Genomic DNA, 23784 nt, shown 5'->3' on the forward strand with positions numbered 1-23784 from the left:
CCAATTCTCCAATGCTCCTTGGATTTTGTATTCTTGAGGCTAAACAATCCCAGCTCTCTCAGCTTCTCATACAGCAGATTCTCCAGTCCCTTTATCATCTTAGTGGCTCTTTGCTGGACTCATTCCAGTATGTCTGTGTCTCTTGTCTGGACAAGCCCAGCACTGGACACAGCACTCCAGATGTGGTCTCACCCATGCTCAGTAATGGGGAAGAATCAGGGCCTTAATAGAGGTTGACTAAGCAGGGATGGTGATCACATTACTTGACTCCTTGAATGATACAACACAAGCAAGAAAAGAAAATCCTGCCCTGCGGTGGTGGATATGTAAATGTAGACTATCAGAATAAAGTTCTGTACTTTGATTTGACTGATTATTCTTTTATAAGATTGGTATTGGAGGTTCTGTATTATATTCTGGTGTGGACAGCTGATGCGCTGTGTTTGCCATTCGTGTCCATGTTTGGTGGCACCGGAAGTGGGAGGATCTGGAAATCAGTGCAGGTCTAGTCTCCTGTGCTCCTGCTGCTGCTGAGGAGTAGAGACATGGTGTCCAAATGCCAAGTTTCAAGTGAGATGGTTCTTCAAGACTTGCCACTAAAGTAGCCCTTTAACAGGAAGGCTGGAGTTCAGCTACCTCTTAGCACACCTTCTGTACAAGTCTAGGGTCTGGAGCATTGTTGTTTCCACAAGAAGAGAAAGGACAGAAAACTTATATAACCACAGATTATTAGATAAATTAATTTGTGGGTGAAGAACAGTGATTGAAAGGAAGCTTAAGCTGACTGCAGGGATAAAATTTATAGGCATGTAAGAGGAAACCTTCGACTCCATGAGCATCTATATGTTTTTCCCCTGCTGTGAGTGTTCTGGAATGAAAACTTTACAGCTGATTATGGTCATCTTTACTAGCTCTTAGTTTAAGGATTCTGTGCTTTGATACTGTTGTTTTGTTGCATATGTACACTGTCTACCTATTGAATCAATCTAACCAAACAATGTCAATTAAAAAGTTACATTCTGTCATCTTAAAATAGATTTGATTGATCTTCAGTATGATTTTTACTTGGTAAAAAGTCAGTCTCTTCAATCCTATTTTTTCTGTTTTTCCTTATTTACAGGCTCTTCTGGAGACTATTAGGAATTTGATGAACACAGATTGTGTAGTTCCTGACTGGCTGCATGACATCATTCTTGGATATGGTGACCCAAGTAGTGCACACTATTCAAAAATGCCAAATCAGATTGCAACTCTGGATTTTAATGACACTTTCCTGTCCATTGATCACTTAAAAGCTAGCTTTCCTGGGTACAAAGTTAAAGTCACTGTTGACAATCCAGATCTGCATGTACCCCCTTTCAGGTGACCTCAATTTTTCAAGTACTTCTGGTCTGGTATTCTTGCTGAAATGTGTTTTCAGCTGAGTTATGTTCAGGGGTTGAAGGGAGATGCTTTTTCTTTTAAGATGGAGATATGTTAAGATTTAGATAGTTACCTGGTAGAGTTACCTGTACAACAGTTAGACCTGGGACCAACTTCTGTTCTATTCTGTACAAAAGTGCATCAGAGCATTGCTTGTAGATCAGCCTACAAAATACATGGAAAAAAAAAGTATGAGATAGAATCAAGACACATAATACTCTCTTCTGCATTATGGTATCTAGCGTCCTAAAGATTAGCCTAGAAAATATTAATTAAACGTTTCCTCACGTCTTGTTACAACGAGCTAAGAACAGCAATTTCAACATCAGTTAAAATTTGAGCTTTTGGAAATACCATTCAATCAACGCAGAGGATTAAGTCTGAAATCCCATATTGCTTATTTTTAGAAATTATTTCTGAAATAGGATGCCTACCTTCTTGGCAACTAAATGAGATTTACTCATTTTGTTTCAGTGGTGTTGTGATCCAGCTTTTTTAGACTTGACAATTCTGTCCCTCCTGTTGCACTTCCTTGAATTTTGACAACTGAGATTCACAGTGCACAGTACTGGAGAACAGTTCCTTCAGCTGAAGAAACTACATCTTTTCGTTGTGAAGGAATAAATCCGTGGAGGGAAAAGATGCTTTTTCCCTGCACCAGTCAGCTTTTATCATGGCTAAATTGAATCTTGAAAAGCAGGGAGGTAATTTCCCAAGTTTTTTTTGGAAACATTGCGTGGAGAATTTGTATGGAGAAGGCATTAACACTATATAATGATATAAAGATAGTCAGAAGTTATCAGGAAAAGATCTCACACATAGTTTGCCTCAATGACCTATTCTTCAGTTCTTGTATTAAAGAGAGATACTGCTCTTTATGAAGAGCTGTTGCTCTTCCTACTACTGCTATATTTGTCCTGTAAGAGATTATTATTGTTATAGGTAGCTGCATTTTTGTCTCGAGATATTTGGATAGGCATTGGGATTCCTTCATCTGTGATTTGTTTCTGAATTAGAAAAGCTTGCTAATATATACAGAAGGCTATAAAAATTTTAAATGGGTGGATAAAAACTTCATTCATTGTAATAGTTTAGGACACTGACACAGCTTATGTTCTATGATAATTTTTCTCCTGTCCATTCCACTTTTCACTTATGAACTTCTTGTCTTCAGTGTTTTTATGCTGGGCTCTCAGCACTACTCCTGGCTTTTCCAGTTATGAGAAGAGTGCTTTTGATATACTTTTTGTTTTAATCAGCTTCATCAATTTATTTGTCATTTCTTTTTTTTATTCTCCTTAAAACTTTGTCATTTGCAGCACTTGTTTCCCTGTTGTATGAAAGTCTGTCTTAATGGTGAGAAAAAATCTTTCTCTATCACCTTCTGAGACAGTCTGTGTTGTAGTGAACATGTTGAACTGTAACCTTAAATTATGTGTTACAGGATAACTTTCCCAATAAAGGGAGGTAAAGGAACAAAAAGAAAAGAGGATGGAAATGAAGAAAACCCTGAAGAAGCTAAAACACTGATTGTTGAGCCTCATGTTATACCAAACAGGGGACCATATCCATATAATCAACCAAAACGGTAAAAATGGATGGGAACTTATTATCAAATGGTAACATGTGCATAGAAGTGTATTTTCGGAAATAAGACTGGTTTGTTTAGCATTTAAATCAAAATATTCTGTTGTCCCCCATCTGTTAAAGAGGTCCCTTGAAGAACAATGAGGAATACTGTCTTCTGGTGGTTTTTGTCTCAGGAATTCGAATATTAGGAAAGTAATACATTAATAATTTTGCAACATCCTCTGCAAATAATAACTAAAGACAGTCTTTTAGATGGAATGAGTTTGTTGTCACATGGACAACATGATTTACTGCCTTACTTAGAAATTACTAGACTGTTGTGTCTATAAAAAAGATAGTTGTAATGCAGATTTAATTTGTGCAAAAGTTTGCAAGTGTGTAGTTTGGGAAAGATATAAACAGTTAATTGAAATAAAACTTATTAAACAATGGTTGTTATGTTGGCAAAATCTATCAGTTATCTGATCTTATTTTGCTTTGTTACAGCAATACTATTCAATTTACCCATACTCAGATTGAAGCCATCCGTGCAGGAATGCAGCCTGGACTAACTATGGTAAGACTGTTTTTAAGGATTCTGTACTCTTATTTATTTAATTCTGGCCTTACGTACATTCAGTGAAATGCTGGTAATGCCCCTTTCTGTGGCCTTGCTGAGGTAATTTCTATTAATAGTTTAAAGATATTAAAAATTAACATTCGAAGGTTCAGCACCCTCCAATCCTCACCAAATCATATGGCAACACATATCTCTGTATCCTGTGTTTCAGTGGCTGAAGGCTTTCCACAGCAAACTGAATTTGCTTTTGCAGTGGTTGGAGAGTCTTTAAATAAAGCAGGATTGATTTCATAGCAGTTTGTAATTTTATGTGTAGATGCTTATGGAAACTGCTCTTCTGTGCATCTTAATCCTGAATAAATTACTTTGAGATGCTTCATAATACTTGGTTACCTTTAAAATGTCTGATGTATCAGTTTTGGAGTGTTTGTGGAATTGAGCCTATGAAAACATTAACTGTTATTATATATCTGTATCATCATAGAAAGAATTAACTCTTTTTTTTTAGTTTTCCTGTTCGTTCTGTCTGTTTCACCTTACACTTTTTCAGTTGTGTGTCTTAGTTCTCTTTTCACTGTTTCCACCCTGTTTAGCCTGTTCTGAGGCTAAACTACCTTTTTTCTCTGAGGATGTCTGTTTTCATAGCAGTACTTCCTGTGCTGGATTACCATATTCCTTTTAGGCAGGAATCTGGCAAAATAGTCTGAAGGAGTCTTTTATAATATGTTGTATTTGGTCTGAAAGTTCACCAAATCCAGGAGGCAATGTGTAATGTCAGTGTCTTGTGAGGTTCTTTTGGGTTTTGTGTTCCCCAGCTGACTCTTTTTTTAATGTGAAGTATTCTGATAAATTGTGTATTGATTTTTGTTTGGGTTTATTTGTGTGTGTGTGTTTGTTTTTAGGTAGTGGGTCCACCTGGTACTGGAAAAACTGATGTAGCAGTTCAGATAATATCCAATCTTTATCATAATTTCCCAGAACAACGAACTCTAATAGTTACCCACTCTAATCAGGTAAAGTGTCAATCATGTGTGGAATTTTCCTGTAATTACAATGTAGAAGAACAGTAGGTACTGAGGTCAGTAGTTTGGGAATCACATTTGTCTCCTAACTATGAAAGCTTGATTCTGCTTGTGTGCAGTTTTGCTAGTTTCATAATGTGAAATTAAATTTTTGAAGTTCAGGTGTGCAGTTCTAAACTATTTATCTGAAGTTTTCAATGTGTTTAACTGGTTGGAGGTTAAAAATACGAAAATATTTTGAAAAAGTCTCTGCTTGGTTCTTATAGTTGCACATGCGTTGCATGCATGTCAGATTTTTGCTGATTAGCTTTCTCAGATACTGGTTGCTCTGTGCTTTATGCTCCTTTGGGAAGGCCTCTTCAGCTGAATATTTGCTTCCCATTCATAAGAGATGGAGTCTAACTGCTAATTCTCAGGCATATATAAAATAATAAAAGAAATAATAATGTTAAGTTTTTAAGAGTCTTACTCTTAATTTTCCCACTTTACTCTGCACTGGTGCAGCCTCATCTTGAGTCTTCTGTGCAGTTTTGGGCACCACAATATACAAGAAACATAAGGCTAATAGAGAGTGTTGAAAGGAGGGCAACAAAGATGCTGCAGGACCTTGAGGAGCAGCCGTATGAGGAGCAGCTAAGGTCACTTGGTCTGTTCAGCCTGGAGGAGGCTGAGGGGAGACCTCACTGTGGTCTTCAGCTGAGGGGAAGAGGTGGGGCAGGCATCTCTTCTCTGTGGTGTACAGTGACAAGACCTGAGGGAAGGGCCTGAAGTTATGTCAGGGGAGGTTTAGGTTGGATATTAGGAAAAGGTTCTTCACCCAGAGGGTGGTTGGGCTCTGGAACAGGGTCCCCAGGGAAGGGGAGGCACCAGCCTGACAGAGGTCAAGAAGCATTTGGACTGCTGCTCTCAGGCACAAGGTGTGACTCTTGTGGTGTCCTGTGCAAGGCCAGGAGTTGGACTTGATGGTCCTTATGGGTCCCTTCCAACTCAGCATATTTTATGATTCTCTTAAATCTGCATCTGACTTGGAATTATCTGTTTGGAAACCAGGGTCAGCTGTTTCCTGGTCTCCTTGATTCGCCTGTCCCATCTCAGTTATGAGTTACTTTAGCTGAACATACCATTGGAAAACATTTCATAATTTTTCATCAAAGCAAGATCAAAGAATGGTTGAGGAGGTATCATTTTGGTGAGGAGTTACAGCCTGGAATAATACAGGCCAGTCTGCTATGGGTTGCAGGAGAGTGGCAGGTTAAAGTTGGGAGGAAGGGTTGAGAACATGTCCTTTGAGGAAAAAAAGAAGGAAATACTTTGAGGCAGACAGAAGACTCTTCTTACCAGGCAAGACTTTCGTGAGGACATTAACTTGAAATTGTACCCTGGGAAATTAGCTGTATCTCAGCAGGGTAAGTTACCCATGCCTTGATGCTGCACTTTAAGATGTTTACGTGACTTGCAGCTGCAAGTGGAGCTTGCTTGTGTTTATTCTTATTTTCAAAACTTGATGATCCAGTGCTTACAAGCTTGCTCCTTTGAAATACACAAAATTAGTTGATAGTAAGTCACTAGAGAACTGAAGAGTTTAAGGCGGAAGATACAGCACAGCTAGTTTAGTTAAGAAAAATTCAGTTCTCCAAAATGGAATAGAGTCACAGTACCTGACAGTCAGTACCAGATCATTCTTCTCTAATGTACAGTAAAAGTTAAATTGTTTAATGTCATTATACAAAAATAAGCGTTTGTGTGACAGTTTTGTAAATTGATAGCTTTATCAATAAGCTAACCATGTGATAGAATTAAATTTTGAAATTGTAAAATCAAATGTCATTGTTATATAAAGTATGCAAATAAAAGGGTGTTAGTAGGCTAATTTCCTTGTTGTTAAGATTAGGAGTTTCAGTATTGACTTTGTTTTGTTAAAACAAAATTAACTTTTATTTGTTTTGACTTCCATTTATACTAAAATAGGCATAATCTCCTACTTTACTTACAAGTAATTCCTCAGTTTTCCCCCGCAAGAGCCTCTGAACGTCTAAAAACTACCTTTTCTCCTGTTCTTGTCAATCTTTAGGCTTTGAACCAGCTGTTCGAAAAAATCATGGCTCTAGACATTGATGAGCGTCACCTTCTGCGTCTGGGTCATGGAGAGGAGGAATTAGAGACAGAGAAAGATTTCAGCAGGTGAGAAAGAAGATGCTAATCATAAACTCACTTGTATAAACGTGGCAGCAAGATGTCTCTGTTGAATCCACTCTACCTCCCATGCAAAGGAGCTGTGTTGGACAAGTTTTATCCTTCTCATATTATTGAATCCCAGTAACACAGAGTCCACTATTTTTCAGTACAAGGTTTAGTAATTTTGGTTCTTATTCTGTACAGAAGCTGTGCACCTTTGAGCATCTAAAGGCAGTTGCTTGTTCACAAACTCAACTGCTTGAATAGTAGATAATTATATTTTTTGGACCCTTATAACTTTCATACAATTAATCTGTGAGACAAACTAGAATAATAAAGCAGATTCTTGGAGTTACAGTGTTTTTGTACAAATATGATATCACTTCTACTATCATGGTGATTTTTGCATTAATAAACATGAAATTAAACTTTCTGCTTTGACTTCTTCAGGTACTGCTTAACCTCAAAGTTACTTATTTCATTGATAACACATTTTGAAGTATACATACATAAGGAAAGCTATCGGTTCTGTATCAGTACAAAGACTTAAGAACCTGTTCTTCTAAATATTTGTATGTTTGTCATGTGTTAGTCCAATTGACGTCAGTAGGATTACACACATTCATAAATGTAAGCGGGGTATAATGGTCGTGCACTGGAAATATCTGAACTGTCCAGTACTGGATTATCACAGCAATACTTTGACTTCAAAAGCTGTAGTAAAAATTATATATAGTCACTAGAAGCTGCCCACATGTACATAGTTCAGTATTTAACAAAATAAATACCTTGTGATTTTTTTTTCTTTTAAATTGAATGCTTTGATGTAGTAAAACTATTCCAGAGATTTGATAGCCAAAAACTTACTGAAATGATGCCATAGCAGATATTTATTTCGTAGTATCCATAGTTGAATATATTCCTTGAACTGTATTGTTCATCATTAAAAGGAGTTATCTTTAAGACACTACATTGTCTATTTTCACACTTTCTCAAGGTAGCTCCAGACCTATGGGGTGTTTCTGCAAGCACTGTGGATTCCGGCAGTTCAAGAGGGTGGGGTAAAGGTTGAAGAATATATCTGAAGGTGGGCTGCACTGCTGTGAGAACTTCATTTCTCATAAGCTTGGCTTTGTGAATTGTTAGGGCTCAACTGATAGAAATAGTCAGAATGTAGCAAATTCTTAGGCTTTGGAACAGGGTTGTAGTTGTAGGGGGTTTTTGGCAGGGTGCTGGGGTTTTTTGTGATCTCTCATTGTGATACTTAGATACTATTTTGAGTTTAATAAAAATTACATGTAATCCATTTTGTAGGTATGGAAGAGTTAACTATGTGCTGGCTCGAAGACTTGAACTTCTACGAGAAGTTGGGCGATTACAAGAGAGTCTTGGAGTCCCAGGAGATGTTTCTTACACTTGTGAAACAGCTGGCCACTTTTTCTTATACCAAGTAAGGACTGAAATACTTTTGTAGAGAGACTCTATGACCTAAATACGTTACGAAACACTTTGTAAAACTTGCAGTGAATTTTTCAGTTGAGAGAAAAACAAAAAGCATTTTCTTTGGTGATTCACAATACAGTAACAGCTAAAGTTAAAATTGCAGCATGACTTGCTTGTGTTGCTATTGTTTTAAATCCTGCTTGCTGACTCACCAAGTCATTGCTGCCCTTCATGAATGCTGGCAAAGATTCTAACCTGAAGCTTCTCCTTCAGATAGGAAAATCTGTAGGCTGCTTTATATTTTGGATAAACATTAGAGCAACTACTTGATGGTTCTGATAGGAGGCTTTTATGATATTAAATGCCAGTGTGAAATCAAATGTACAGTGTACAAAATGATATTTTGCATGTCCCTCATTTCTTGTCCCTGGACTTTTCAGTGATATAGTCTACATTTGCAATTAGTGCTGCATAAGGAGACTTAGAGAGTGGTAGTTAGGACTGAATGCACATACTGTGTATGTTTTTACTGAAGTTACTCTGGGCTAGTGTGGACCTTAACATTAAACACGCATTAGATGTTGAAGAGTGTGAGGAACACTGCTAGAGGTCCTCTTCTGATTCAGTTTCCTCCCAAATGAATCCCACTTGGTATTTAAAGCAGAGTAGTGTAAGTAGAGATAATAAAGAAGTTTACTTCTGTATTAGGTTTATGTGGCAAGGTTTGGTTAGCAGGTGGCTGTAGGAATGACCTCTGAGAAGAGGCCAGGGGCTGCCCTGTGCTGGACACAGCCAGCTCCAGCAGACCCACTGCTGACCGAAGCTGAATCCACAGTGCCACTGGTAGTGCCTCTGTGAAACCCTCTTTGAGAAGAGGTCAAAAACCAGCAGCAGCTGAGGGCAGAGAGGGGCATGTGAGAAACAACCCCATACACCCAGGTCAGAAGAAAGTGAAAGGACAGGAGGTGCTCCAGGCATCAGAGAATAGCTTCCCCCATAGCTTGTGGAGACAGCCATGGTAAAGCAGGTTTTCCACCTGCAGCCAATGGAGAGGCTGTGGCAGAGCAGATACCAACACTGCAGACGGAGGAGTGCCCCATGCTGAGCAGGTGGATATATCCTGGAGGAAGAGGCAGCCTGTCCAAATCCCATGCTGGAGCAGGGAAGAAGTGTGGGTAGGGATGGGTGGGAGAGATGTGGTGTTGTGAACTTGAATTACAGCACCATTATTTCTGTTCTGCTCGGGGTGGGGAGGAGATTAAAAAATTGACAGTGAAATTAAACCTAGGAAGAAAGAGGGAATGGACAAGAAAGGTGATTTTGGTTTTGTTTTTGTTGCTCACCATCTTACTCTGTTTTTAATTTGAAATAAATGAAATTAACTTTCCGTTTTGCCTGTGATGCTACTTGCTAAGCAATCTCCCTGTCTTTATCTCAACCCATAAGCTTTTCCATCTTTCTCCCACTGTCCTGTTGAAGAGGGTGAGTGAGAGAAACTGGGTGTGAGTCTGGCAGCCAGCCAAGCTCAACCTACCGCAACTTCAAAAATGTCATCCTGACACAAGGTCAAATGCTACCTAAAACATACCTTCCTTTTGTGATAATTTTGTAATGCTATTCTGCAAGCTTATACATTGCCAAAAACCTTATGATATAAACCCACTTTGTTTTGTCATAGGTAATGTCTCGTTGGGAGGAGTATATCAGTAAAGTGAAAGTTAAAGGTGGAAAATCACCAGATGTTGCAGATGTCTCCAGCTGCTTTCCTTTTCACCAGTATTTTGCAAATGCTCCTCAACCAGTTTTCAAAGGCAAATCATTTGAAGAAGATATGGAAATTGCTGAAGGGTGTTTTAGACATATTAAGAAAATATTCACTCAGCTTGAGGTAAGACATGTAACTGTTAAAGGCAGTTGAATCTGGCTAATCTATAGAAAAAACTTTACACAGTTGCAAAATTCTCATTTTCCCTACATCCTAGAAAAAATGTACACGCCTAGGCAGCTTCAGTACCTTGCAAGTTGAGAATTTCCACCTTTGAGTAATATAGGTATGTTACACAATAGGGGCAAGGATCTCTTTTAGTTGGATTGTAGGAAGCAGCCATTCTGCATCCGTTTTTTTACTGATGAGGTTACAAGGATTGGTACACCTATCACTGCTCCTCTGGTCCTCACAGATCTTTGTATTTACAGTGAATTGCCTTTAATCAGATAACCTGAAAGTAACAGATTATCTTCTGGTTTTGCCAGAATTGCTTGAGAGGCTATTAAAAGTTTATCATTTGTGTATCATTTGATTATATTAACTGTAATGGTCTTTCAACTACTGAATTTGATACGATGTTACGATGTAATAAAGTACGAAACAAGAAGATACAATAAAAGAAAATTTGGGGGGATTCTGAGAGAGTTCCTCAGAATTATTTGAATATTTGTCTACAAATTTGTATGTACTTGTAGGTTGGAAGAATTCTTTGATAGGTTTTTACAAGATTGTGTTTCAAAATATGCTAAACCTGGAAACCACAACAAATTTATCAGATGGGATTGTTAACAGTACATGCCCTCAGAACTTTCTTGTTTAATTATGTGAAGAAGGTGGCCACATAGTTTGAGTGGATTAATTTTATAAATGATATTTTTTCTTATTCTGATTTTCAAGACTTATTTTTTGTCCTCCATAGGAATTCAGAGCATTTGAACTTCTCCGCAGTGGGCTGGATAGATCCAAATACCTGTTGGTGAAAGAAGCAAAAATCATTGCCATGACTTGTACTCATGCTGCTCTGAAACGACGTGACCTGGTTGAATTAGGTTTCAAAGTAATGATTATACTAGAGTTACTGTACTACTTGACTTTGGTGTTGGTTCTCCCCTGCCCCCCCCCCCATATGAATCTGTTTATCTGCCCCAAAGCTAGGCAGCTAGATTATTTAGGGTTGCATTTTTAACCTGTATGTTTCAATTTTTTAATTTTACTGAAGAAAAATACAACTTCTGTAAGTAAAAGATTAAATCACTTTTAAGTTATTGTATATAGAAAAAACGCTTATTAGTGCATTTTTTAAAAATGTCAGTTTTGCCATATTACATGATAAACAGCAGTGATAGGATTAATATAATAGAGGCAGAACTGGTTAGAAAAACATGGCCTTTAGAGCATTGTTTACCTAAAAATTAACAATTTGAGGAAAAAGAACTATGATGCAATGCTTTTTTCACTCTGCAGAGGTAACTAAAACTATTAATTTAGTACAGTCTTTTTTTTTTTTTACAAAAGCCAGCCACTAGTAATTCTTCCTGTATTATTTTTCACTGATTATGTACTGTATTGGATCACAAAATGCTCCTCTTCACCCTCAGTGCAGAGATACCAAATTAGTTTGTTCCTCTGCACAAAGCTTTTCTCTTGTGGTTACGGCATATAGGAAGCATGTAATGTAGATATAAGCCCTGACTGGTACAGAGAGATCTGCCATTGATGTAGTAGGACTTCACCTGTTTGATAATACTGATATTTTGCCTATAAAATGAAATCCTGCTGTAACTGTCCCACCCAGCAAAATGTGAAGGAGTAATAGATGCTTTCTTTTGGTAGGCTGAATAAATATGTTCCTTCATGTTACTGTATTTATGGACATCTTTTTACTTTTTTTTTTTCTCTCAGTATGACAACATCTTAATGGAAGAGTCTGCTCAGATTCTGGAGATAGAAACCTTTATACCTCTCCTGTTGCAGGTCAGACTTGAGACATAAAAGATCTTTCAAAAAATAGTTAAATAAGACTCTGTGTTCTTGAAATGTTGAATATTAAAATGAAAAATGTCATGTGCAGAAAGTAACCCAGAACTGATACTTTTTAGTAAGAACTTTCACATTGATTATGAAATTATTTTATTCAATGAAGTAAACATCTTGCATTTTTTTTTCAAACTTTTAAATGAGCATTGATTAACCAGTTGCATCTGGCAGGTGAGGGAAAATAGGTATATGTAAGAAATGCAGAAATGGAAGACTTTGTGTAATTAGAGTAGACAATTTCACCATAGAGGCATATTCTGGAGGATATTCCATGAGTTTATTTATGTGAGGCATCCAGATAGTCCTTGAAAATTAAGTGGGTTTTTATTTTAACAAAGCCTAAGGATCTAGCCTTCCAGACTAGCAGTACTTGATTTCTTCACTTGCAATTCTGTGAGAAATTTTTAAAAAGAGAGTTTTTGGGGGGGCTGTTTGTCCAAGATTAAAATGGCTGATACATAGAGAACAACTGTATAGAATGCTTGGTCATCTCCAAAACAGAAATTTTCGGGGGCAAAAATAAAAAAAAAAGAAAGTTTTGTTTTTTGTGGTTTTTATTCTTGCTAATAAAAGTTATTTTCATCCTCTTACTTTCTTACTAAGGCTTTTTCAGACTTGGAGAATTGGACAATGCAGAGTTCAGTTTTCTTTCCTTGCTGTCTGATCAGAAACAGCTTCAGAGCTCTTCCACTTCACGTGGCAGGAAAAGGAACTTTACATTCTCTCTCAAATAGTGTTCCCATAGGGGAAGGGAATTATCACAGGATGCTAATTGTGAAGAGCATTCAGTCTAAGAGCCAAGATGGGAATTAGTATGGGGCACATCCTGGTCATGGAAGAGGCTATTTGAGAATTACAGAAGTAAACAAATTAAGCGCATGACTACAGAGACACTTGAAAGTCAGGTTCGGTTTTTCCTCAGACATCTGAACAGTAAAAACTGTTTCAGATGCTTCATATTCACTGCCTCAGAATCCAAAAAATAAAATTCAAAGACAGTTCTGGGGTAACTACTACTACTGTGTAGTAATCAGGGGGGGTTTGGCTTTTAGAGCAATATAAGGTATTTATTCTGATATTTCTCTAGTAATTTTAGTAGATGAAGGCACTTGTTTTATAAGGAAAGAGACTTCACTTACAATTCTACTTTCTATTTGGTTGGAAGCAAGTAGTCTTTAAAAAAACTGCAGGTCAGTGTAGCTTAACAACAAATGTTGACAGGCTTAGACAAAGGCAGACAATCTGACTCTTAATGTGTTTTGAGTGCCTTGATTATACTGTAATAGTTGCAACAGTGTAATTCTTCAATTCTAGAACCCCCAGGATGGATTCAGTCGTTTGAAGCGGTGGATTATGATTGGTGACCATCATCAGTTGCCACCAGTCATTAAGAACATGGCTTTTCAAAAATACTCCAACATGGAACAGTCTCTTTTTACACGGTTTGTTCGTGTCGGAGTGCCAACTGTTGATTTGGATGCGCAAGGAAGAGCAAGATCAAGGTGAGACAGAAAATTCCTTTGTCTAGCTTGTAAGAAAGTAACAGGTTAAAAATGAGAGAAGAGCACATATCATTAGAGAAACTGTTTTTTATTGTCAGGACAGGAGTTTACAAAACTGGATTTAGTTGTTTTGTTCCATTAATTTCAGCTTGGGCTAGAAAGGCAGATTTTACTTCTCTGAAATGGAATCAGATTAATTTCTTCATTGTTATTTTTTTACAGTAGTACTCTGCTGTTGCATGAGTTCTTTAATGAAAATTATATTCAAAGGCATTTAATAATCTGAAGTGTTTAGGGTTTTTTTACAAAAGAGACTTTGCAGAAGCTTTCTTTTCTAAACTAACATTTAGTATATTCAAAGTTAAATAAAGATCTGATTTATTTAGTGTTGAATGTATAATAATTCTCTTGAAGTCTGTAGAAGTGTGCTTTTCTGTAGTATTTCAGGAGGGGTGCATCTAGGGATTGGACTCATCCAGGTTGTCCACACAAGAACATAAAGCCTCTTTTATATTAAAGGAGATACTGTGACTCTGTGGTGTAATAGTTTTTCTTTTTTATCTATGTTTTTGTCATTTCACAAATTTATTGATTTTGTAAATTGCTTATTTGTGGTGTCACGTTAAGAAGCAAAAATAAAACCAAATAAGAGAAAATCACTCCATATAAAATCTTGTTATTCTAGGTTTAGTTTTAAATCTTTATTTTAGGCATAAAATGTAGTGAACAGTATGAAGGATGACTTAATTTTTTTCTTGTACAAAATGTTGGGAATCTAGAATATTATTTTCTAGTCTAATGAATGACAGTTTAGTATGATTTTTAAAATGAACATTTTATCAAATCTCATGGTAAATAAAGTTCATTTTCCAAAATCTTAGTGAACTTCTTAGTGATAAGAGGGCAGAAGTCCTTCACTTTGCAAGTAATTTTTTGATCATGGATTTTTTTTGTCCATGCCTTCCTAGGCTTTGTCTTTTTTGATCACAGATAGCTGCTTCCCCATGAGCTATCTGCTTCTTAATCTGGTCTGAATATTGTTGTGCATTTGTGAGTGAGCCATTTTGTTAGTATTACTGTCCCTATAAATATCAAAAATCATTCAGAATTAGGTAGATTTTGTTTGTTTCAGTTCATGTCTTTTTAATACTAGGCAATACACAAAATAAAGCAATCAATTTCTTTTTACTGTAAGAGTCTTTACCACAGTTAATGCAGAAAATCCTTTTTTCCTTATTCCATGTGTTTGTACAGAAGCATTAATATTCCTTAAGTTTTGTTACCTATTAAAATTTTTGCTAGAATTCTGGCAAAATTTGTGTGGAACAGACTTAAAGCTGCGTGTGCCACACTGACCTGGCATGTGAAGTTTTCTGTGATAAAGAGCAAAACAGAATCACAACCTAAAAATATTATTGTTGGATAGATTATTAGAGTATGTTCATTAATATATGTACAGACTGCCTAGCAAAATTATTCTTTTCACTGGAAACCTACAGAAGCACTAATCTCATATGCATCTGTGCTATTTTGGATGAGTTAAAGAGCCTGCTGTAACTCACTCTTTGTGGTTTGTGTCTGTGTGGTTTTGAGCAGTTTGTGTAACCTCTACAACTGGCGCTACAAGAACCTGGGTAACCTGCCTCACGTGCAGCTTCTGCCAGAGTTCAGAACAGCCAATGCTGGCTTTTTGTATGACTTCCAGCTTATAAATGTGGAAGACTTCAATGGTGTAGGAGAGTCTGAACCCAATCCTTATTTCTATCAGGTAAGGAAAATACTACCTGTGTAATTTATTAACCTCAGTCGGGCTTGTTAGATCTGCAATGAAGACAGACTATCAAAAACACTAAACTGACATTCAGTGTTCTCAGATAATTGAATCGTGTATGATTTTTTTCCCCATTTTAATGAGTTTTGAATGTCAAAAATGAAAACATTATGTTGGGGCTTTTGATCAGTGAATAACTTTGATATCTTTGATATGTTCTCTCATTGTTAGGGGAGGGATGAGACTTGTTATAATTCAGTGCAAAACGTCATTTTGACAAATTAAAGGCAAATTAAAGTCCATTGTAATTCAGCTGTACTGCTATGATAGTGAAATAAATAGTAGCACTTACCCTGAAGACAAAAATTGAAGTTTGCTTGGTAGCTCATACCTGAGTTTGAAGAGTCATTGTGTCGATTTGGTCTATATGTAGGAATGCTTAAATGCCCATTCATAAAATAATAAAACAGTACTGCTATTAATATGCATAAGGAGCATAGACATGTTGAGGATGAAATAAATTGCCAAGAAACCTTAATCTTGGAGTTTCTCAACTAAGTTTTCAAACCCTCAACTAAATTTTGAAATCAAGCCGTCAACAACGTCTAGCTATTTCTCTTAAATTAGGAAAACATTTTACACTTGTAATGAGATGCTTATATTTTCAGTCCTTTTCTAGTTTTAAAAACTGATGAAACAAACTATGGTGCCTAAAATAGCAAACTTTGGCTTTGGAAAAGTTAGAGCTGGAGCGATGTGCAAGCTAAGGAGTTTCAAACATGGAATTAACACCTTGTATTTTGTTTAATTTTATGGAAAGCAAACAATATACTCTTTGATGATAATATTCATGTTCAGTTTTCCCTCTGAAGATCACTGAGACTTATGTGAATCTATGTTTTTAAAAAGGTATGAAATACATTCGTAGGTTTTGCTTGGGTTCCTCTCAGTACTTCTTCAGTACAAATTAGTTTGCTGCTAGAGGAGAAAGTGATGCTAAATCATAATCCACTTTATCCCATTGCTAGACTGAGGACAGAATTGTTTGGAGAGATTATTTTGAATTTGTTTTTGAAACTGTAACACACAAGTAGTAAAAAGTTGTCCAGTGGAACACAAACAGCTGAAAGGAGTGCCTGATAATGGAGAGTGCGAGCACTGCTTTTGACCACTCTTTGGCTAAAGAAGATTAAGAAAACTGACATGAGGACACAGAACAACTTCTCCTTTTATCAGTACTCTCATGTGTACACTCTTCTAATTCTTCCTACCATTACTTTTTTTTTTTTAATGTGATCTTGATAATTGAATGATATTTAGCAGAGTATGTTGGTGGCATTCATGGTTTTTCATGAGATAATAGATTGTTGTCATGTATTATTTCTCTTTGTGAATTTGGGCTTTTCTTTCCAGAGTTAAAGGGGATTAAAATTTGTAGAATAGCTTTACACCCACAGGTGTTTGCTATGCCTGGCAACTGCATTTTCCAAGTAATGCAGAGCCCACTTAGTAAGAAAAAATAAATGGGGCTGGTATGTCCAGCCTATTCAAACATATGCCAAGTGGGGATAAAATTCCTTGTATAAATAGTGCCAGAGTAAATGTCAGCATTTGAGAACAACTTTTTAACCTGAAAGATAATTTTTGTTGACAGAAAGTGGATTTAAATAGGCTATGAATATCTTCAGTCTGGAAATAGAACAAAGCTTCCTGTAGCCAGAAGAATGGTACTTTGGGACAGACTCACAAAGTAATGACAGAGAAAAAGTTACAATATACAAAATAACAGGTGGTGATTTGTAATTGAATAGGATGGCCTGCAGTGGAAATAACTGGATTTGATAATCCAGATATCTGTCTCCTGATTAATACTTGAAAAGACTTTATTTATACTAGTGCATCTAGTTCTTGCTTTCAGTTTACTGGGGAGTGAGTCATTGAGGCTTTTTCGACTGACTGGAACTTCTGAGTAAATATTGCAAAGTTTCAATCAGTGCCTAACAATAATATTGATGTAGATATTTTTAGCAGTTCTCTGAAAAGGAATGAGAGTGAAGTTATTAAACCTATTTGTTGTTCTTTTATTCTTTCAAAATGGCTTGTATGAAGTGACAAAGAATCATCAGATCTAGGGACATTTCTCTTAGCATTAAAATATTTCTCTAAATACCTGACAGTGTCACAGCTGTTATTCTTTCTAACCTTACAGGATGAGTTACCCTTTTTTTATCTTTTTCTTCATACCTTTTTCTCTTATTTTAAACTTTAGAATCTTGGTGAGGCAGAGTATGTTGTGGCAGTCTTCATGTATATGTGCCTGCTTGGTTATCCTGCAGACAGGATAAGTATCCTGACAACATATAATGGACAGAAACACCTGATCCGGGATGTCATCAATCAGCGATGTGGAAACAATCCTCTCATTGGACGGCCAAACAAGGTGACTTTGAAAATATATTAGTCATTGGAGTAGTTCTGGTTTCTGTGGTTTTAAATTGTCATATTGCAAATCAGGCTAATTTAAGCTATACTTAAACGGCTATCTGTGGAAGTCTTTCCTGTTTAACCACATATTTATGAACCATTCTATGGAATTTCATAGATTAGTGCCCTTGTTTTTGCCTGTTGATAATTTGACAGAGTGAAGTCGGTGAAGGTGTAAAGACTACAGGCTATGTGGGACAGACTAACTTTTTTTTGTCATTTATTTGTCCTCAATAAGAACATCATTCCCCAAAATCACATCTTTAGAAAGAATCACCCAAAGCAGAAATTATTTGATAGAACGTATGATCACAAATCCGAAGAAACAAAAAAAGAATATAATAACAAATGTCTGGTGCTAATTCTGCAGGTTAAAACTGTATTACAAAGCCAATGGCTTTCCATAATCTTTTGGTATTAGCGCCCCACTTCTAGCTGTCTGAATTTAAACAAAAAGAATTAAACAAAAGCTCCTCCCAACATATTCCAGAAGAAAAAACCAGGCTTTTTGTTAGAGGCCAAGTGAATCAGTTAAAGAATTTTGTTTTCTCTTCTTGTTTACTGCAATCTCAGTCGAAAGCTGATGGTAAAATTGTGGTGTCATATTTTAGTTGAAATGGCAAAGATTAACCTGTAGAGGTTTTTTCTTATTTTTTAATTCTCTAGGTAACAACTGTGGACAGATTTCAAGGCCAACAGAATGATTATATTCTCCTTTCACTAGTGCGTACCAAAGCTGTAGGCCACCTTAGGTATGTAAGAACATCTTCTTGTAGTGCCATAGCAGTACTTGTACTCTGTATCAGATTCAGAAATGTTTTTAGTACATTATACAAAAAATTCAATTGTATGAGTATGCAGTAGAAATGAAGTTCAGTGTTATGTATATAATGAAGTCCACAAAGACTTCCTTTTATGACTATCTGGTACCCTCTTCTCAAGCACTTTATCCTTTTGTAATGGCTCTTACCCTATAATTAGTTTATTTTGCTGCAGATAGGCTGACCTTGGTTTCACCCTAGTAGAATGATAGGACTGTAGTATTTGTTGAGCAAATGCAAGCTTAAATTTTCTCATAGATCCTTTCCTGTAGTAGAGATTTTTATTTTGTCTCAGAAGTGTTTGATCATTGCATAAGTTGCATTATTGTGTGTAGTTATAAATGTTTGCACTTTTGGTTTGGGATGTGATGGAGGAAGACTTGTCTAATCTTAGGTAGATAAATGAGTTATCAAATTAATCTTTACTCATTTAAGATACAGAAATGCAATTGGGATTTTTTTCTCAATGTTAATTCTCAACTTTACCTCTGAGGTATAGGAAAATAGTAGAGGGTGGTTTTTCATGGTGGTATTGGTTCAGTGAGCCAATATATTTATGGTTCTGTATAATGGTACAAGGATTTGCTAGTTACTGAAAAAATATGTGGGTGGAAAAACTAAAGACAAGATAGTATTTTGTCAGATGATTTTATATTTCTTTCAGTTAAGACTCCCGTGTACTTCTAGTTACTTTTATTGCAAGTGTGTCATTGGTGAAAAAGAACATGATTGATTTTGTTTTCTGAAGGGATGTCCGACGATTAGTCGTTGCCATGTCAAGAGCCAGACTTGGACTTTATATCTTTGCAAGAGTATCACTATTTCAGAACTGTTTTGAACTAACTCCAGCTTTCAGCCAACTCACAGCTCGACCACTTCACCTCCACATCATTCCCACAGAATGTTTTCCAGCAGCAAGACAGGTAGGAACAGCTGCACTGGATTTTGGTATCTGTAATGGGTGTTTGTGTTTGCTCACTCTTTTTGAGTGGGCTGTTAGAGATGAAACTGTTTTCTCTGCTAGACTGGTGCATCTCTCAAATTCAAAATCTAGTTAATGGAGTAAGAATCAGAACCCAGCTTCTCCTTTTGAAGTTTCTTCTAAAGGCTGCAATATCATGATTAATCCAGTTCTCCATAATGTAAGACCTATGCTTCCTAACTTTCCAAAGGATTCACCACTTTTGTTTTTTTTCTTTGAGAAGCATTATTTAATTTCTGAGGGCTTTTGACATCTTGTATAGTTAAATAACCTTTGAATGATGGTTGGTGTTCTTTGTTTGCTGAATGTCAACTTTTTTCCCCTTCCTTAGAATGGAGAAAGACCAGCTCACCAAATACATGTTATTAAGAACATGCCTCAAATGGCTAATTTTGTGTACAATATGTATATGCACATGATACAGAGTACACGGCACCATCAGCAGGTAAGGACCTTCTGACTTTTGGAATGCATTTAAAATAAAATCATTTTTCAGTAAATGGTATGAGAAGCTGTTGAGATTGAGTCTGTTTCTGTTGTATTTAAAATCAAGAAGGTTTGTGACTGGAAGTGAAAATAATGAGGTCTTGTAAAATGTTGCAGTAGCAAAAGCTGTGTCTTTTAGTGGTTTAAGCCCCAATTTAAGGCCCCAAACCTATCAGTAAATGATGACAAGTGCATTGGTGGCTTTGTCTGGGCCAAAAATACTATTCATTAATACAAAAGAACTAGCTTGTCCAGTATTAATTTGAAGGAAACTTGTGTGTTATGTTTGGATTTCAGCTGGTGGGATTGTAACACCACTGTGTGATGTAATAATGTTTTGTAAGAGGAAGACCAGATCATGTCTTGAAACCATTTTAACCCTGTTAAATCACCCTATTACTGAGGTTGGTTTGCAGCTGTAGTGGTTTTTGTTCTGGAGCAATTTTTTTTCAGCCCTACTTAAGCATCAAGCAAAATTGCATGGGGTTGGAAGCAGTTGTAGACACTTCTGCGCCTAGTTTTGTCGGTGTTTAATCCCTGAAGCAGAATTTAGAACACAGCAGAAAGTCTTTGTAGTCTCATGTAAGTGAGTGCAGCATTAAAGTAGCTTAGCTCAGAGCAGAAAGCTGCCTTTACGCAGCATGCTTGGATCTGTAAAGCCTAGAGGTAGTTAAACCGAAAGGAAATGGTTTAAATGCTCCCCCTCAACTGCATCCGCTTTCACTCAGTGTCTGGGGTCTATCATGTTTATATTATCTATATATTACCTATATATTATTCTTCATCTATTATATAATACCTATATATTGAATTACCTATATTCTTTCATGGTGCTCTGAAGTTCCCTTACTGGTTTTTGCTCTTCTGAAAGATTTCCAAAAGTGGACACTACTTACTCTGTGTAGGTGACTGTGGGAAAAGAGTGTGAACGTGACAGTCCTTGAGCAGATAGTCTAAGAGATCTAGGTTCTCTTCTTTAATGCAAGGATGTCTCTATTACATCCTCTTCCTATTCTTCTTTCGCTTCCATGTTTCATCTAGTATGGAACAGTGTGATCAGCAGAGATCAGAACCCAAAACTTTAACTGAATGTCAGACTTCAAGATAGATTTTTTTTTTTTTACTGCAATTCTTACCAAGTGACTTCTGGATTTTATTTTTATTTCTGAGAGAAAGCTTCAGACAAATTTGAAGTGTTTTGTTTTCCAGAAAAAGCCTTTTCCAGGCTATTGGGACTGAGAGGATACTTTATCACTATTTTGAAGAAACGCTGTAATTACCTGTGTTCTATAAAGAAAAGGGGATCTACAAGGAGAACACTACTAGGATTTCTTCTTACTGTAATTCTTTTTAGTAGTAGTGAAGTTAACCTACACAGTTTTAAGAAACCCAGTCCTATGAGCAGCTGACAAGACTTGCTTTCAAGCCAGTTTGTCTAATATAGTTGGAGATCTTTCAACCATGCAAAATGCTATGTGATGAAGACTTAGCAGATTGTGCAGTAGATTGGCCACATTTAGGTGTAAATGAATAGCCCTGTCAAAATAGGGAAGCATATACATAGATGCTAGCATCTAAATTTTATCAAAAAGCATTTGCTTGACACCTTAATCAACCTGAAACCTAATCTTATCTGTTGCTAGCTAAGATTAGTTGCAAAACTGCTATTTTCCTACTGTGACAATGAATCACATTCTCCTTGCAGGAGAAGCCAAGATGTGAACTACTGAAAAAAAGCAAAGCTGGCATTAAATATCTTTTATTCTATTCAGTACAGCATTATTATTTAACTTTTCTTTTACACTAGTCTTTACAGTAGTTGTCACAAAGCACAACGTGCATTGAAGTAAGTCACAGAAGTCTGTCTCAATACATCAAGAATGTATTTTTGTAAGGTCTTCGGTTTGGAACTACACTTTTCCTGTGCACATGGATATAGAGACAAGTCTCATAACTTCAGAGTCTATAGAAAATGCTTTTTATATCACTGCTGATAATCATAATTGATTTGTAAATTTGTGTATGCAAATTTGTGATATTCGTGTCATCTAATTGAAGGTAAAACTTCACTGCAATTAAACACTTCATTTGTCATGTGCTACAAAGTTGCCTTTTGAGCAAAACAAATGTAAACAGTTGTCAGGTTCTTCAAGATTGCATTTCATTAAAGGGATCCAAAATATTACAAAGAAATATCTATTATGTCATTAAATAATGTCAGGCTGCAAGAAGTATGAGTGTTTCTGTTCAGCCTGGAGTTAGTTGTATAGCATTCATCCATATTCTTCAGTTCAATGTATTCCTGGTATTTTTTGTCCAGTTGTGTAACTTGGCTACCGTTCCAGTCTATAATGTTTTGCAAACTGCGTATTTGGTTGTAAGCAGAATACTCTGAATACATTAAACTACTTTTTCAGAAGTATTGTGTGAAAATATTTAAGTGTTGTTTAACTGTTAGTGAAATTTGAATTGTTCTACATTTACAGCTGTGCATGAAGCTTGTGTAAGTACAGATAACATTCCTATAGTACTTTATAAGATGTTGCAAGGAGAAATTAGGGGTATGAATTGTTAAAAACAGGCCTGTTGAAGGCATCAAAATCCAAGTTAAATATATCTAGGACTTTGAAATGGTAACAGATGAGATTAGGGTAGAAATATACGTATAGTCCATAACCGTATTACTTGTCTGAGTGTTTGGGATAATGAAATGTGCTTTCTGTCTTTGAATTGGAAGTCCTGAGATTTTAACACCCTCTTTTCCAGAAAAAAATGTATCTAAGATAACTGTACTGTGACCATTATTCTAATTTTTTTATATGTAGGAGTGAAGTGCTTACAAACCATTACAGCTTTAAATTTTAAGTTTTTGTTGTTAACTTACTATCTAATGCAAAACCTTAAATATGAGATGAACAGTTCAAGTTAAAGCGTAAAAACTTAAAATCCCTCCTTTTTCAATCATCCAGCATTTACTGCCCCCACCTGCCATGATTGAAGAACCAGAACCAACACAAACTGGAGAGACTGAAGTAGAAGGTGAAGGTCAGGGCATGCATGAAGATGCAGCAGAAGAAAGTGAAGTAATGGAAGAAATGATGAAGGAGGGAGAATTGAGTGTGGATGAAATGGATGAACATCGAAAAATGCCAGAACATCCTGGAAGAGACAGTGATAGTGGAGACAGTGAACCTGAGAATGAGACTGAAAAGTGATTGATGGAATCCTTGTCCTTAACGCATTTTGGAAAATTGACAGGAAAAAAGCAGTTAGAAAAATAATTGCTATTTTTACATTGACTTTCATTAAATGGTTGCTTGTGTAATACCTGTTTGGTATATTTTTCACTGAATACTTTGGGGACAAGCAAGATGTTTGGTGAACATTCTACTGAGTTCTTGTCACTGTTGATAATGCAATTTGTTTAATGGCCTCAAACTATGTGCATTTTGCTTTTTATAAATTGTTCAGTAAAGATGCTTTTTATACCAGTTTTGAATATTTGACTCTTAATTCAGTCACCCATTAAACCTCACTAGGGCTATTCAATATTAGTCAGACGTGCTTTATAGTTTCCTTAGTGTTTTGCCATGGAGAATTCCTTGTGCAGAGCTGGGCTTGTATGTGCTGAGCTGGTATTTTAGGCATAGGATCAAGTTCTTTAAGATGTTTCATTGTACATCTGAGAAATGTGAACTGTCATGGGACTTTGAAGTGATCAA

At 36.3% G+C, this 23784-nt stretch overlaps 1 protein-coding gene across 2 annotated transcripts in view; it reads left to right on the forward strand.

Moving 5' to 3' along the window:
- Positions 1-23553, forward strand: part of AQR (aquarius intron-binding spliceosomal factor) — a 49209-nt gene extending 25656 nt beyond the window's left edge. For both annotated transcript variants that reach the window (XM_066188347.1, XM_066188345.1), the window contains 16 exons: positions 1121-1362; positions 2867-3010; positions 3499-3568; positions 4474-4584; positions 6665-6774; positions 8083-8218; positions 9890-10099; positions 10899-11036; positions 11882-11953; positions 13331-13518; positions 15115-15286; positions 17559-17729; positions 18440-18525; positions 19343-19517; positions 19908-20021; positions 23032-23553. In XM_066188347.1, coding sequence (XP_066044444.1) covers positions 1121-1362; positions 2867-3010; positions 3499-3568; positions 4474-4584; positions 6665-6774; positions 8083-8218; positions 9890-10099; positions 10899-11036; positions 11882-11953; positions 13331-13518; positions 15115-15286; positions 17559-17729; positions 18440-18525; positions 19343-19517; positions 19908-20021; positions 23032-23277 — 2385 coding nt within the window. In that variant the 3' untranslated portion in view covers positions 23278-23553. The remainder of the gene's footprint in view (positions 1-1120; positions 1363-2866; positions 3011-3498; positions 3569-4473; positions 4585-6664; positions 6775-8082; positions 8219-9889; positions 10100-10898; positions 11037-11881; positions 11954-13330; positions 13519-15114; positions 15287-17558; positions 17730-18439; positions 18526-19342; positions 19518-19907; positions 20022-23031) is intronic.
- Positions 23554-23784: the final 231 nt, after the last annotated feature.

The sequence above is a fragment of the Chamaea fasciata genome, unplaced genomic scaffold, assembly GCF_029207755.1.
Source record: "Chamaea fasciata isolate MVZ Bird 193981 ecotype frontalis unplaced genomic scaffold, bChaFas1.0.hap1 SCAF_7, whole genome shotgun sequence".
NCBI classification, from domain to species: domain Eukaryota; kingdom Metazoa; phylum Chordata; class Aves; order Passeriformes; family Sylviidae; genus Chamaea; species Chamaea fasciata.